Below are 15,656 nucleotides of genomic sequence, written 5' to 3'. Positions count from 1 at the left end.
AATAATGTGTAACTAAAGATATTCACGTTGCAAAACGTATCTCGACAAGTGTAAAAAAATCAATGTTACCATTGATGTGATATAAAGGGAGTGTACATAATAATAATGGTAGCTTGTTGAATGTGGGTCAATATTGGTGGCCTTTTGAAAATTCAATATTAATCAGATCTTTAGAAATGATGTTGTGTGTTGCTTTATGGTAAATTCTCTCTTCAAATCCAACATTCTCATTTACCTTTTTTCACGTACATCAATGCATGTTTTGCATCGTTAATATATTACATTATATTAGTAAAAATTCTAAAAATTTTATATGAATAGTATCCAAAAAGTCAAATGTGAGCATTGAATTTGAATGGAGGGAATACTACTGAAACATCCCCATTATAGCTATTGAAAGTGAAAGGATAGTTCAAACAAGTCAATATCTTCCTTGAGGTCTAAGAAGCAAATGCGAGATAGGTTGGCAGATGTTGTAGCAAATTTTACTTGGTGTTTTAGAGAGTATGTTTAAAGTAAGCCAAAAGAAAATTCGACACCCACTCCACAAGAAGTTCATGGCGTTGTAAAAAATGTCAAAGGAATTGGTCGACATCAAGTCATGAAAGCTACAAAAAGATTTACAAATGGTCCCATAAGTGATTTTAAGCAATTAATAGACTCTATCACCAGTTGTCTGGTGCAGAATCCGAGCTATATACTAAAATTTCCGAGTTTTATTTTAAAGAATCTGAGTTATATTGTAAAGTTTTTGAACTCACACACTTAAACATAAAAAAAATAAACTTTTAAAAAACTCAGAAAAATTACACATATGGTCAGATAAATGTATAATGATTGTACCGTGCTTATTATACAACTGGAGATATAGTAATTGCCGTATTTCAAGTTTATCTTGGACTATGTTAAAAGAGTAATTTTAAATAAAAGTTGCTCTTAATATATAGATCAATGGAATTGATCAGATTCTTAATTTTAGAGTTTGGCTGTTTGAGATTAATGTTTGCATTTTTGAAAAAACAAAATTAATTTCAATAGCTTTTCAAACATTATTGTGGAATTGAAAATTATAATTAGTTTCGTGGATTTGCCAAACAACTTTTTGGAATAGAAATTAGAATTGAATATCACTGTTTCAATGTTTGGAATTAAATTTCTAATTGTCAAACACTACCTTAAATGCATTTTTATAAAGTTGGTGGGAACATTTTTTTTTTTGCCAAACAGCTCATGAAAATTTTAAAAATACTTTGTATGTAATTAAGGCAAATACATAGTACTCTTTCCAATCTGTTTCATTTCACAAGTCATGTTAAATTATTCACCTTCTCCTTTCAACCTTTTCTCCAACCTTCTCTCTTTCTCTTATGGGGTCGGAAAGCAAGTAAATGGAGCAAAATATATGATATTTTAATCAGTTGTGAGAAGAGAAGCTAAAAGAAAAGGTAGATAGTTATTCTCTTTTTACATATTATACGTAATCATTAATGTAACATTTTCCATGATTTTTTTTTTAAAATTTGTGAAACATCCTGGAACGTCTTACAAAACAAAATGAACGGGTTACAAACTTACAATCCAATCGTCTTTGGGTTACAAACTTACAATCCAATCGTCTTTGACGTCTCTACACTAAAAGACCCGTGCTAAGGAGTACTCCTTTATACACAAGAATTAAAAAGGTCAAGGATTAACACCTACCATAAATAGAAGTTTAGCTCTCCTAGTAATCTCCTATAAATAGTAAGTTCTAAATGACATTCACAAATCAAAACTCACAACTTCATTCAAGTCAATAAACATAATCAAACAAAGATTAACTTAGTAAAATTAAACAAGCACTTGAAAATTGAAAGATGGCAGCTATAGGTAGCAACCAACGTTGGTCACTAGAGGGTTGCACAGCTCTTGTTACCGGCGGTACCAAAGGCATCGGGTATTACTCCATTTTCTACTCGATATATTAATTTATACTCTTTCGTTTAAGTCATTTACTTTTCTTTTTGAGGTCAACTGAGCAGAACCAAATTTATGTTATACTTTTTTTATGTATATTTGTACATAATTTTAGATGTGATTTTGATAATTTTTATTTGAAAAAAAAAACGTATATTTATTGGGCATATATACGAGTATAACTTTAATTTTGTGCGCTATTTAAGTAATATTTGAAATACGACCTTGGAATCCAACTATCTAGTGGTATGTCCATGTACTTTTCTTTCTTCAATTGGTCACTCTTGTAACGGGTTATCATTTGTGGCAGATATTTTGTGAGATAAAATGGTAACAAAATGGGTTAGTGGAGATAAAATGGTAAGATTTGAACAAAGGTATATTTTTATATAAATAAAAATATAAAATACTTTTGTCTAAACTAATGACTTTAAATTAGTTCATTTCTCAAAATCACCAAACTAAAATAATTATTTTTTTCGAAAATAATATATTCATACCCGTATTATTTTTAGAGAAAAGTAACTACGAATGCAAAGTGTGTGTACAATTATTAGTCTAAGAAACCATTTGACAAAACTATAATTTGTAGTAATACCACTTTATCATGACTTCGAAAATGTTTATGATTCTTGTAATAGGCTCGGGGAAATTTTGAGAGTTCCTTAATTATATTCCGATTCATATTTGGGCAGGCGTGCTATAGTTGAGGAGCTAGTAGGGTTAGGAGCGAGAGTGCATACATGTGCTCGAAATGAAACTGATCTCCAAGCTTGCTTAAGTGATTGGAAGTCTAGAGGAATGCCGATAACTGGCTCAATATGTGATGTTTCATCGAGGCCTCAAAGAGAAAAGTTGATAGAGGAAGTCACCTCTGTTTTCAATGGAAAATTGAACATTCTTGTAAGATAATTATTACCCCTTTGAATTTGAATTATGACATTTTTTCATTTTTAATAAATTGAAAAGACATTGATTTGTTATCGTGATTATATATATGATGTTCGGTATAGGTGAATAATGCCGGTGGTGTAGCAAACGGACAACCAACCGCGACTTGTACAGAAGAGCATTTCTCTCATGTAATGGCGACTAACTTTGAGTCAGCGTACCATCTATCGCAACTCTCATATCCACTCTTCAAGACCTCAAAAACGGCTTCCATAATATTCCTTTCTTCTATTGCTAGCCAATTTGCTTGTGCGGTTGGATCTGTTTATGGGCCTGCTAAAGGTATAAATCCGTTTATTAGTATTTGTTTATCCCATCGACGAACTGAGAGTTTTAATAAATATATAATCGAATTAAGTTTTGATTTGTTTACCTTCTCTAAAGTTGTTTTTGGCCTTTAATAATCGATACACAGGCGCATTAAACCAATTAACAAAGAATTTGGCTTGCGAATGGGCAAAGGACAATATTCGAGTTAATGCAATTGCTCCGGGAGCCATATTAACTCCTCTTACTGAAGATGTAATTTACTAATGTACCCTTTTATTACGAGACTATTTTTTTTTTCTTTGAGCACCCCTAATAGACCTTCTTTAGCTTCGTCGCTAAATACCGATTTGTTTGATTTTATGAAATTGCAGATGTTTAAGGACGAAAATGGAATATTAAAAGATTTAAAGACAAGGGTACCCTTGGGACGAGGTGGTGAAGCAAATGAAATATCAACCGTGGTTGCATTTCTTTGTATGCCTGCTGCTTCTTATGTCACGGGACAAACTATATTTGTCGATGGAGGCTTCTCTATTAATGGCTTCTTTCTACATTAAATAATCTAATTAAAGTATTTTGTTGGGTAATAATTTGGGACACCCAGATTGACAATAAATAATAATTCCATGTTATATATCTTTGTTTAATTATTATTTACTTTTAATTTTAAGGGATAATTCCCATGATGCACTAAGTTGAAAGTTCAAGGATACCATGAGCACATTCCTAAAGACTTGATGATTTACACATTCATTAATATGATAGATAATAAAATTCTTTGCAAAAAACCAGCTACACACTTGAACATGTGACCTTTTGCTCTAACGTAAGACTCTCTACCACTACATCATAACATTGAAATATTTCTACGCAAAATAATATTTATTTCAGATTTATGGTGCAAATGAACCCTTATACCTAGAGCTGGCCATCAGCACGGGCTGACCCGGCACGACCCGACACGCCTTAGCCCGTTATTTTATGCAACTTGGTCCGACTCGGGCCTGGCCCGGGTCCTAAAATTCCAGCCTGCACCGCCCTTGGCCCATCATTTTAGCAAAAATAAAAAATAAAATAAATAAATCGGTAAGGCCCGTCAGCCCGGCCCAGTCCGACCAAGCCTGCCCCTCATCCTGGCCTGGCCCGGGTCCGACTAGGAGAGCCCGGCCCGCCACCTGACTAGCGCAGCCCGGCCCTAGCCCGACCCGAGTACAGGTCTACCTATACCCTCTAAAATCGCCTCTTTGTTAATGACTCATATTCAGAGATTTTTCAAGTAATAAAAATCGCTAATTTTAATTAATTCATTGAAATTTGGGGTAACGACTAACGAGTACTACCCGTAGCTATCTACTAAATTGGTCCTGTGGCTGACTGGCTTCTAAGAAACTAAAAGAACGACGAAAAATATGCAACAAAATTCATGAGGGGCCATGGTAGGCTAGGTAGCACCAAAACGGACACGGACACGGGACACGGACACGACATGGACACGTGACACGGCATCCCTTGAAATTTAGGACACGAGACACGTAATAAAATATATATTTTATAATTATAAACGTTCAATTTTTTTTTTTATAAAAGTATTTGATATTAAATTTTAATAAGTGAAGTTAAAACTTGCCATTGATATTAACTCATTTTAATTTACCATCCAAACGAATCTTTTAATCAATCTCTTTCAATAGCTCATTTCACGCTTAAAGAACATCATTCACCCCAAATGATGTCCAAATGTAATGGACACGCGTCGGACACGGCCGAAATACCATGGACACGCGTCGGACACGTGCCCGAATAAATGTTGAAAGTTAGACACCGCTTTATAGGTGTCCGACACGTTTTGACGTGTGTCCGAGGAGTGTCGGTGTCCGACACGGGACGGCTGATTAGGAAAAGTGTCCGTGCTACCTAGATGGTAGGTAGACACTACATGCAAAAAGTATTGTGGATTTTCGTGGTAGTTTAGTAGTTTGTCAATTGTCATGCTCATTCTCTCTACTTTTCTTGAGAGTGGTTAAGAACTTAACTCTTCTTATACATACTATACTAGTTATTATGTTAGACGGTCTCACACTATTAAACAGTCTTATTATATAGATAGATAATTAAAATTATTAAATGGCTTCTCTATTAATGGCTTCTTTCCACATTAAATAATTTTATTTATTATTTTGTTGAATAATAATTTGGGACACTAGTTTGACAATAAATACGTATTTCTTTTGTCTCATTATTTATTTATTTGCTTTTTTCATTCTTTACGAGAGGAATTAATTTAAAAGCAAATAAACATATGAGTGAGACGGAAGGAGTATCTCATATTACATATTGTATCTTTGTTTATTACGAAGCATGTATTTGAAATAATATACAATAAAATACGTGTACAGGTTGAATAATACGAAGTATAGTAGAACATGATACCACTACTACAAATCCAGGCAAATACAACGCCCTTTAACAACGATTATTCACGAAAATCACAATAGACGTTGTAGAATGTATGGCGCGAATTTTACTAAAATCAATTACAACGGGTATGGTTATAAAAACCGTTGTTATTAGTTTTAACAACGGGTCACACATGCACAACCGTTGTTAATAATTTGGCGCAAAATTGGCGCAAAGTTAGTGAAAAGTAATCACAACGGTTATTTTTGAAACCCGTTGTTAAAACTTATTTAACAACGGGTGTTTTTTACAACCGTTGTTAAAACTTTTTTCACAACGGTTGTTGTTTAATAACCGTTGTCAATACCTTCCATACTATAAACCACACAAACAGAAGTCTGCTGCAGCCACAAAACACAACCCTTAATACACAAACACAAACACAGCAGACAAACAAACACAAAACACATACACACTCTCTTTCTCTCTTTCTCTATTTCTCTCTTTCTCATCGTCGCTTTATCTTCTCGCCGTCACTGTGATTTCATCGTCTATTACGTTCGTATTTATCGGTAAATCTCCATCCTTTGTTAGTTTCATCGTCATTATTTTCTTTTTCTATTTATTTCTTTTGCATGTATGTGTTTTTATCGACCATTATGTTATTTGTTTAAGTATTGTTCGCATAATTAGTTACTAAAACAATGAAGAAGCAAGATGAAGAAGATAAACATAATTAATATATATATATATATATTTATAAATACATAAATTAAAAAAAAATTACATATGTAAAAATGCAATTCTTATATTTTCATGGAGGATCTTATTGTGCTCTATCGTATCCGTCCTCTCCTCCTTGGCTATTTGGAGGTTCCGCTCGATTGCTATATCGTCATATAGCCGCAATCTCTTTCTTTGCTCCGTCAAGCCATTTTCTTTGGCGTGCTTGGTGCGGATCGAGCTTCCGCAAGGTAGCTCTGAAACTTTCCTCAATATGGAGGAACCGGCGGATGAAGTTGTTGTTGTTCTCGATCATGGTAAGAGTCTTTAGGATGAAATCATTCATTTTGTTAGAGTTTTTTGAGTTTGATTTGAAAGATTAAGTAGAGTTTGTTTTAACAGTTAGAGTTTGGAGATGAATATATGAGATAATGGAAATGTTAGTTGAGATATGCAATGTATTTATACTAAGCAATGTGTGGGTTGAGTTAATTGCTTTTTAATTAATATATATGTTAGGAAGTTGTGCCATAATAATCATCATCATATCTCTCAATAATGCTGCTTCAAATCCTATTACTAACCCTTCTCATTCCATATTATCCGTTCATATGTACAGTGATGTCAGTAATAATGCATGCATCGGAATTCTAACAGGCCGTAATTATGCATGCATCTAGTAATATTTAATTTAATTTTTTTTTATTTTTTAAGAACAAACAACAACGGTTATTGCGAAACAACCCGTTGTCTTTAGTTATAACAACGGTTTTGTATATTACAACCCGTTGTTATAACTTTCCCCCCAAAATTGAGTCACACTTTCCACAACGGGTTTTTATACATAAAACCGTTGTTAATAGTTTTAACAACGGTTTCGTTAAGTAAACCAACCGTTGTTAAAACCTTCTACAACGGACGCTTTAACAACGTCCGCTTTTTTATATAACAACGGTTTTTGACCGTTGTTATAGCCTGTATCTGTAGTAGTGTACGGTTGTTATTGGTTGGTAACTTGGTACTTGGTAGTAAGTTTTGTACCTCCTTTCATAAAGGAACTAGATTTAATGGCGTTGCACGGGTAAGTAAATTGTTTTTTGCTTTTAAGTGATGAGCATGTGTAAAATGTAAGTTTATCGTAAAGTAACTCGTGCCTTCATAATAGTGAAACTATATATTCTTAAATAGCATGAGTTTATAGCAATAGAAACCCTAATGAAATCAAATTACGTAGTAACCAATATTACTCTAAGTGACAATATACGCCCGTTAGACCTTAAAGTAGTACTTCAATTTGTTCATCAAAACGTACATTATTTGATAGAGCGGACTTAAGAGTTCGAGTTCATGTCGGGGGATAATGCATACGATAACTCTAAACATTGTCTTTAAGAAAAAACAATAAAAAAGTAGTGTTACTTTTACGAATGTTCATTCTAAGTAGCTAACTTGAAATTCCATTAACATTAGCAACTCGAAATCCTCCGCTGACATTTCCACACTTGAAAATTGACATACCCCCCTATTAACATCGAGTAAGTCTTGGTTAAGACGGGTCGGATTTTAAGACGGGTTGTTGTGTGAGAGGAAATGGGTAGAGGGGACAAAGGTGGGACCCCCATGTGCTTCCCCACTCACCCTAAATGGGTATTTTATGAGAGAATATGGTATCCGTCTTATTAATAAGACGGATAGTTTGGTCTGAAATAAGAATTGGGGATTAACATTATCACAAGTTTTTTGGGTAAACAACCAAAATGGTAAAAAAAGTGGAGCTCATTTGCCAAATTGGTAAAAAAACTATTGATTGTGACAAATTGGTAAAAAAAGTGAAGATTTATGACAAATTGGCCAAAAAACTAAAATATTATGTAATTACTATTTTTACAATTAAATTTGACCAAAGTACCCTTACCTAAATTAATGACCCAAATATACACAAATTGAAAACTTGGTAAATATGGCAATACGAGTATTCTCGGCACAAATTTTCATTTAAGACGGCGCTATCTGTCTTAAGCATAAGAAGGATCAAGTATCATACCACTTGTGTATATAAGACAAATATATTAATATTTCCTAATCCCTATGCATTTTTATATATACAAGTGATATTTATTTGACTCGTCATACGTTTAAGACAAATAATGTCGTCTTAAGAGAAATTTATTGGTTAGACTATTAATTATTATAAGTTACGACATACGAGTCATTTGTGGCGAAATCGATTATTTGGCTATGCAACATTTGAATAAAGGCCATTTTAGATTTCGTTATTTTTGGGTCAAATCATTAAATTGAAGAAATATTCGGTTCAAATCGAGTTTGGGTAAGGTTGGATTATTTCGAAGTCGGGATCATAGTTCAGTTGTTAAGGACGAGTTGCAGATTAGATTTTTTTTCAAATCGAGTTATTTAAACAAGGGTAGTTTTGTCAATTTATTTGGAATAATGGAAATTTGAGAAAGATGCAACATTTTTAGCCAATTTGTCATAAATCTTCACTTTTTTTACCAATTTGTCACAATCTATAGTTTTTTTACCAATTTGGCAAATGACCTTCACTTTTTTTACCAATTTGGTTGTTTGGCCCAAGTTTTTTTGTCATATTCATTCCACATGGATATATTTGAACGTCTTAAACTTACATTTTACATATTCCACCAATTGTTGATAATAGACAAACACAATAATAAAGCTTATATATGGAGTAGACGAGTCGTCATTAATTGTAGAAAGAACAGTGTCCTTTTCCTAATCAACTGGTGTCAATCTAATTTATGTTCTATCTACATTATATATCTTCATTAAATATTTAAATGTAAGCTAATAGGAATATTTATAATAGTTGGGCCTCAACCATCACCTTAAGGTTTTGGTTGAGTTGGTTCATTTATCAATGTAAGCAACATAAACTTCTATAGGGAAGAGAATGTAATTAGGAATAGGATTCAATTGCTAATTATGTATCAAGATTTACTCCGTCATCCGTATGTGTAGTGATTGAATAAACTTTAGGTCCTATTTGGTAGACAGTGGATTAATTTCAGCAAAAGTAGATTATAAATGACAGATTTCATCAGAAAGTTTGACTAACATATTATTATTAGCAGAATTAATTTGAGTGATTGGTAATTGACATATTACGAAGTTTTCTTTGTAAAATTAAACAAAATTTTCTATTTTACAATATGCTAACCAATATGTTATTGGGGGGAAGACTGTAATACCCCGTATTTTTATATAATAAATTAAACGGATATTATTGAGCTAAACGGATATTATTAAACGGATATTAGTATATATTAATTATTATACATTTTATATTACTAATTAAGGCGGGATAATTGCTGAGTCGATAGTTACGTAAATTATTTTAATTAACCGCATTGTATCGGTATAAGTTAATTGTGACGGGTTTATATGGAATTCGAAATGTGAGTCTAACCTTTCTCGACCTGTCATATTTTGACAACACATTCTACTTTTATTAAAATATATCTTTATTATATATATTATTATTATCCTAATATTATTACTACATCATTACTACTTCCTTTCTTTTTCTTCCTTTTACTCGTTTTCCAGCACACCATCACATGCATGCTCCTTCCTTTTTCTTTCTTTTTCTTTCTTTACATTCATTTCCTGCAAAGTGCCAGCATGCCTACTCCTTTCTTTTATTTCTTTACTCTTCTTTTATAAAGAATTCACATGCTTGTCCCTCCCTCCTTTTCACCAACACCAATCATCAGTTTTCACCCATAAAGAGAGAGAGAGAGGGGCCGTGAGTGAGTGACGGCACTGCAAGGAAGAGTTAGAGGTCTTTGTCGACGGCCGTGGGTGGCCCAGGTGGCGGTGGTAGTGGCGGAAAAAGGTATGAGTCAACCTTCCTCTGTTTTTCTTCTTATTTCTGTCGGGTTTTGTGGGTATTTGCGTGTCTAATAGAAGGGTTTCTGGTGGTGGTTGTCGGGGTATAGGGGTAGAGTGGTAAGGGACGAGAGACATGGTGGTGGTTATGGTGGCCTTAGGTGGTGGTGGTGACAGAAAAAGGGCAGCAGCGACGGGGGGTAGACAAACGGGTTTAAGATGCGCTTCAGGCGAGTTTTAGATGGGTAGCTTTGGGGTGGTGCCACCGTCGACTAGGGGGAGGTCGACGAGGTGGTGCTGTGGTGTCGGTGTTCATGGGTTAGTGGCGAGTTGAATGGTGGTGGTTTGGGCAGTGAATAGTTAATTGTTGCGGTGGTGGTCAGGTTGAGAAAGGAGGTGTTGGGGATGCGTGGTGGTGAACCAGGCCAAATGGCGGCCGTGGTTCACCTCGCCGGCGGCAGTCGACCCCAGTGGGGGTGGTTGTCGGTGGCTAGGTTGAAGTGGGTGTGGCGGCTGGTGGTTTTCGTGGTGGGTCAGGCGGTGGTTGAAGGGTGTGGGGGCGTGTGAAAGGGGGTAGTGAGGATGACGGGTGGTGTTTGTTTTGGAAACGAGTTTTATTAATTTAAATCGTCACAATTCGTAATGAGTCGTATTCTTAATTAATTAATTTATTTCCGAGTCTTCTAAATAATTAATTAATGTAATTCCCAAATTATTTAATATGATTAAAGACGGGTTTGAGTCGGGATTGTTCGAGCTGTTTAAGGACTGATTCGGGTATTTATAAATCGTATAACTCGTTTAATCTTTATTTATCATATTAGTTATTTAAATTAAATCCCGAGTCATTTAAATAAATTATTCCCGAGACACTTAATAATTCAAGTCGGGTGTTGAGTGGTTCAAATGTTAATGCGGGTTTTCTTAAAAGTATAATTCGTTAATCCTTTAATTACCATTTTGGGTTTTAATTCCGAGTTGCTTAAAATAAAATAATAATTAATCATAATTGATTATCTTGAGTCGGGTTTGCTAAAAGAGAAAAGTTACTATATTAGGAAAGTTTCCACTTTGGGAGATTGCTATATTTAGTAGTTAGTAATTATAAATATTATAATTGTTTTAGGTGACGGATTCGTGAAGGATCGATAATCAGATTCGTTGCTTTATTTCTGGACTTCTTAACTGCTTAATTGGATTTGCTGGCACTATGAGGTAGGGAAATACACTTGTCCTATTATCGTTATTGATCGAATTGTGTTGACTGGATTTCTGGTTGTTGATTTACATATCATTTATATTCGGAAAGATGATTGACTGATTTGATCGTATTGAGTATGATATCACAACATCGGGTAAGCGGCATGACTTTATGATTTATCGATTCAGATTGATTTATTTACATATTGCATTGCATTAAATCTCTTGGGCATTCATATGCATTGAATTGGCGGATAAGGAGATTGAATTGGCGGATAAGGAGATTGAATTGGCGGATAAGGAGATTGAATTGGCGGATAAGGAGATTGCGTTGAGGCGGATAAGGAGATTGAGTTAAGGCGGATAAGGAGGTGACGAAGTATCATGCATATCATATTTTATTGTTTCATTGTTTTCCCTACTCAACCTCGCGGTTGACCCTGTGTATTCGTGAACACCTGTGATGAACCGTTTTATGGGGAGCAGACTTGACAGGTTTAAGAGATAGAACGGGAGCTGGATGGGCGTGAGACATTGGATCAGACGACTTAGTAGCTAGGTCATCATCTAGAAGACTTTCACTTTAATTATGTCAGTTCTTGTAATTTGAGTTGAAAAGAGTATTTGTAATAATTAAGTTAAAATTTTATATAAATTGCCTTGGAGTTTAATTTGTTATTCACTACCTCGGGAAACCGAGATGGTAACAGTCCGTTTTATTAGAGAATGTCTTGACGAGGACTTCTTTTATAAACCGGGGTGTTACAAAGTGGTATCAGAGCGAACGATCCTCAGGCCTAAACCAATGAGCCCAATGAACATAGGATGTGTCTAAATAAAATGAACCGGGATAGAAGCGTTAGGAGCACACTACGGTAAGGTATGAGTTAGGGGCCCCCTCACACCGAACCAGTGGTCCTCTCAGTTGAACCGGAAACCATGAGTGTATACGAGAGAAAGGGTAGAAAAGTTGCTTGAGGTTGAACATAAATTCATATATCGTTGCCTAAGTGTTGACTGATTGATACATTGATTATTGCAGGATAACGCTACGGTAAGTAATTTGTATGAATGATGTGTTGATAGCACTACTATATCTAGTAATATGCGGTTATGTGATCCCAAAGCCATGTTAGTATAATCTTATGATAGTGATTAGAAACACTATTGAATTGCATGTTTATAGTCATAGCAATCGTGATTAGATGTACGAAGTAGATTGAGATACGAAGGGATTATACGGGATAAATGTTTACGTAAGTACAGTGTGTGATTTAAGTTAGGATGGGTTAGTATCGATAGTATGGTTGTAAGAGTTTGGAACATAGAGAATGAATGACATAGTGATAAAACACGTTTTGGTTGATGTTACTCTTTAATTGACCGTACTGCCATTTCTTTTCTGTTCATTGCCTAAGGATGAAAATTTTATGAGAGATAGCCTCGTGAGTTAGTGTTCATTTAGCGTTGGTTTCACGCTTATATGATATACGGATTATGAATAATAAATAATTTAGTGAGCTGTGGTTAGGAAGTTCCTGTGCAGTAATGTTCGACCAACGATTTTGTGAAAATCCTCATTTAAATTGTATTAATAATTTTTACATAATTCCAACTCCATCGATTAAAAGAGTCGCATATGTTTTCAAATTAATAAGCCACGAGAAATCTTGATGTCTCAATATTAAATAATAAGTTTTGCAAACTGACCCAAGTTTCAGACCAATTACTGTCACATGCTTGTTTTGACCAATTGAATTACAAAATTCTTTTAAAAATGGAATTCTTGTGCTTTAAACCTAATTCTTTTTCCCTGTGTTTTGAACTCACCGTGTTTTATAAAAGTAATATGAATCAAGTTTTAATCGAACAGTTATTTATTCGTGATTTTGGAAGTTACAATGTAAATCAAAACATGTAAAATGTGTGTTCTAGGTTGAGTTTTCAGATAATTGTTTGATTAAATTAAGAGCCTCAGTAAGGTGAATTTATAATGTTTTATATGACGATAGTAGCACGCATGTTCAATAGTTATGTATCTTAACAAGGGATAAATTTAAAACTTAATCGATAACATGGTTAGCATGGTAGTATGAGTAAAATTGGAAAGCTTAATTTGATTTTTAATCGAGGGTGAAATGCTTATTCGAGTCCAGTTGTTTGCATATTTTATATACATTTGGCATGTTGTAATATTTTATATCATATTTGCATAGTGGTCGGATATATATATAAATATAAAACCATATTGTCATATTCGTGTAAATTGATGACGTTAAAAGTTAATTTGATTGTTCTAAAATAATCGCATGAATAATTATAGTAATGATTATGTCTAAATGTTCACACACGTAGAATGTCATTTGAATTCTAATGTCTTTTATGTGAGTTTGTGTGCCTAAAGTTATACTTATTACTTTCATTGCATTAACTTATTTCAGTTGAACCTAAAACCTATAACATGATAATAAACAGTGTCGTTATTCCTTATTGAATATGTTCATTATTATATTGTCATAAAATACTAAAGTGATTCTTGCAATTGTAGCACGACATTTGACATATCTATATTTTCGAGTCGTTACTATCAATTATATTTTAATAAAGATTGGTTATGATAATTATATTGGCAATTATAATAGGATAACCCTTTGGATGATTCACATGATATGCATTGGTTTATATGATAGTCTTGCATGTTAACTTTCTAATATCGCTGTTTACTCGCTTGTTTGACTCGACCAATAAGTTATAAAAATTTGCCAATCAATGTGCATTCGTCATTCATGAATAAATACCAAACCCTTGTGATGATGATTAAAAATATTTCTAGGCTGATAAGTACTGCGAAACTGATTGTCTTTGGTAAGGATTAGCCAACTTAAGCGAGAGTTGAGAATCTTTTATCCTTTTTAAGTTGTTAGCAGTAATTGAGAACTTTGGTTATAATAATAAGGGTTACGAGGACGTAACCATGTTTTTAGTTGGGGAGGATTGTAAAATCTTAACGCTTAATTTGCACTCGTTTGTAGATTGTAGTTTTGACCAAGTTGATGTTTCGTTGTGAGGTTACCTATGCAAATAAGTCTTATATGTTTTGTTCCTACTTCTGTTAGTTGGTTGATGTGAAAAAAGGAGAGTGTAGTTAAACTACCGGTATTGAGTTATGAGTTGTGGGGCCTTTGTGCCGAGTTACGTTTGCGGTCCAGCGAGACCATGGTTATTGAGTTACTTGAGTTTGAGATCGGAATTGAGATGGAAAGATGATGGTGTTCTCATATGATTATATAGTGTTATACATTTGTGTTCGCAGGTAGTTATTAGTTGTAGTTAATTGGATTAAGAAAATGATGAGTTAAACTTCGGGACGAAGTTTATTTTTAGGAGGGCAGAATGTAACATTCCGTATTTGTTACGTTTAATTGATGAGTCAAAATAGCGTGTTAACCAAGTTAGAAATGCGTGACGTCCGTAAGTACAATATACAATACCTTTCTGTTGTTGAGTATGGGAGCGAACTTCGGGACGAAGTTCATTTTAAGGGGGGAAGACTGTAATACCCCGTATTTTTATATAATAAATTAAACGGATATTATTGAGCTAAACGGATATTATTAAACGGATATTAGTATATATTAATTATTATACATTTTATATTACTAATTAAGGCGGGATAATTGCTGAGTCGATAGTTACGTAAATTATTTTAATTAACCGCATTGTATCGGTATAAGTTAATTGTGACGGGTTTATATGGAATTCGAAATGTGAGTCTAACCTTTCTCGACCTGTCATATTTTGACAACACATTCTACTTTTATTAAAATATATCTTTATTATATATATTATTATTATCCTAATATTATTACTACATCATTACTACTTCCTTTCTTTTTCTTCCTTTTACTCGTTTTCCAGCACACCATCACATGCATGCTCCTTCCTTTTTCTTTCTTTTTCTTTCTTTACATTCATTTCCTGCAAAGTGCCAGCATGCCTACTCCTTTCTTTTATTTCTTTACTCTTCTTTTATAAAGAATTCACATGCTTGTCCCTCCCTCCTTTTCACCAACACCAATCATCAGTTTTCACCCATAAAGAGAGAGAGAGAGGGGCCGTGAGTGAGTGACGGCACTGCAAGGAAGAGTTAGAGGTCTTTGTCGACGGCCGTGGGTGGCCCAGGTGGCGGTGGTAGTGGCGGAAAAAGGTATGAGTCAACCTTTCTCTGTTTTTCTTCTTATTTCTGTCGGGTTTTGTGGGTATTTGCGTGTCTAATAGAAGGGTTTCTG

General features: G+C 34.1%; 1 protein-coding gene and 1 long non-coding RNA gene across 3 annotated transcripts; both read left to right on the top strand.

Annotated features, from left to right (window-relative positions):
- The first annotated feature begins 1,663 nt into the window (after positions 1-1,663).
- On the top strand, positions 1,664-3,812 carry LOC141646855 (noroxomaritidine/norcraugsodine reductase-like). Of its 2 annotated transcripts, XM_074454830.1 has the most exons (5): positions 1,664-1,936; positions 2,652-2,859; positions 2,970-3,189; positions 3,323-3,429; positions 3,549-3,812. In XM_074454830.1, exons 1-5 carry the CDS (start codon positions 1,857-1,859, stop codon positions 3,732-3,734), a joined length of 801 nt encoding a protein of 266 aa, XP_074310931.1. In that variant the 5' UTR covers positions 1,664-1,856; the 3' UTR covers positions 3,735-3,812. The 2 variants fall into 2 exon arrangements, with proteins under 2 accessions (XP_074310931.1, XP_074310932.1); XM_074454831.1 differs by lacking the exon at positions 3,323-3,429 and having other exon boundaries at positions 3,549-3,678.
- Positions 3,813-9,864: 6,052 nt separating this feature from the next.
- Positions 9,865-12,038, top strand: LOC141646845 (uncharacterized). The gene is made up of 3 exons (XR_012545638.1): positions 9,865-10,174; positions 11,294-11,382; positions 11,854-12,038. It is a non-coding gene; the product is annotated as an uncharacterized LOC141646845 (long non-coding RNA).
- Positions 12,039-15,656: the final 3,618 nt, after the last annotated feature.

This window comes from Silene latifolia, chromosome 3 (assembly GCF_048544455.1).
Source record: "Silene latifolia isolate original U9 population chromosome 3, ASM4854445v1, whole genome shotgun sequence".
NCBI classification, from domain to species: Eukaryota; Viridiplantae; Streptophyta; class Magnoliopsida; order Caryophyllales; family Caryophyllaceae; genus Silene; species Silene latifolia.
This window is presented reverse-complemented; position numbering and strand designations above follow the sequence as displayed.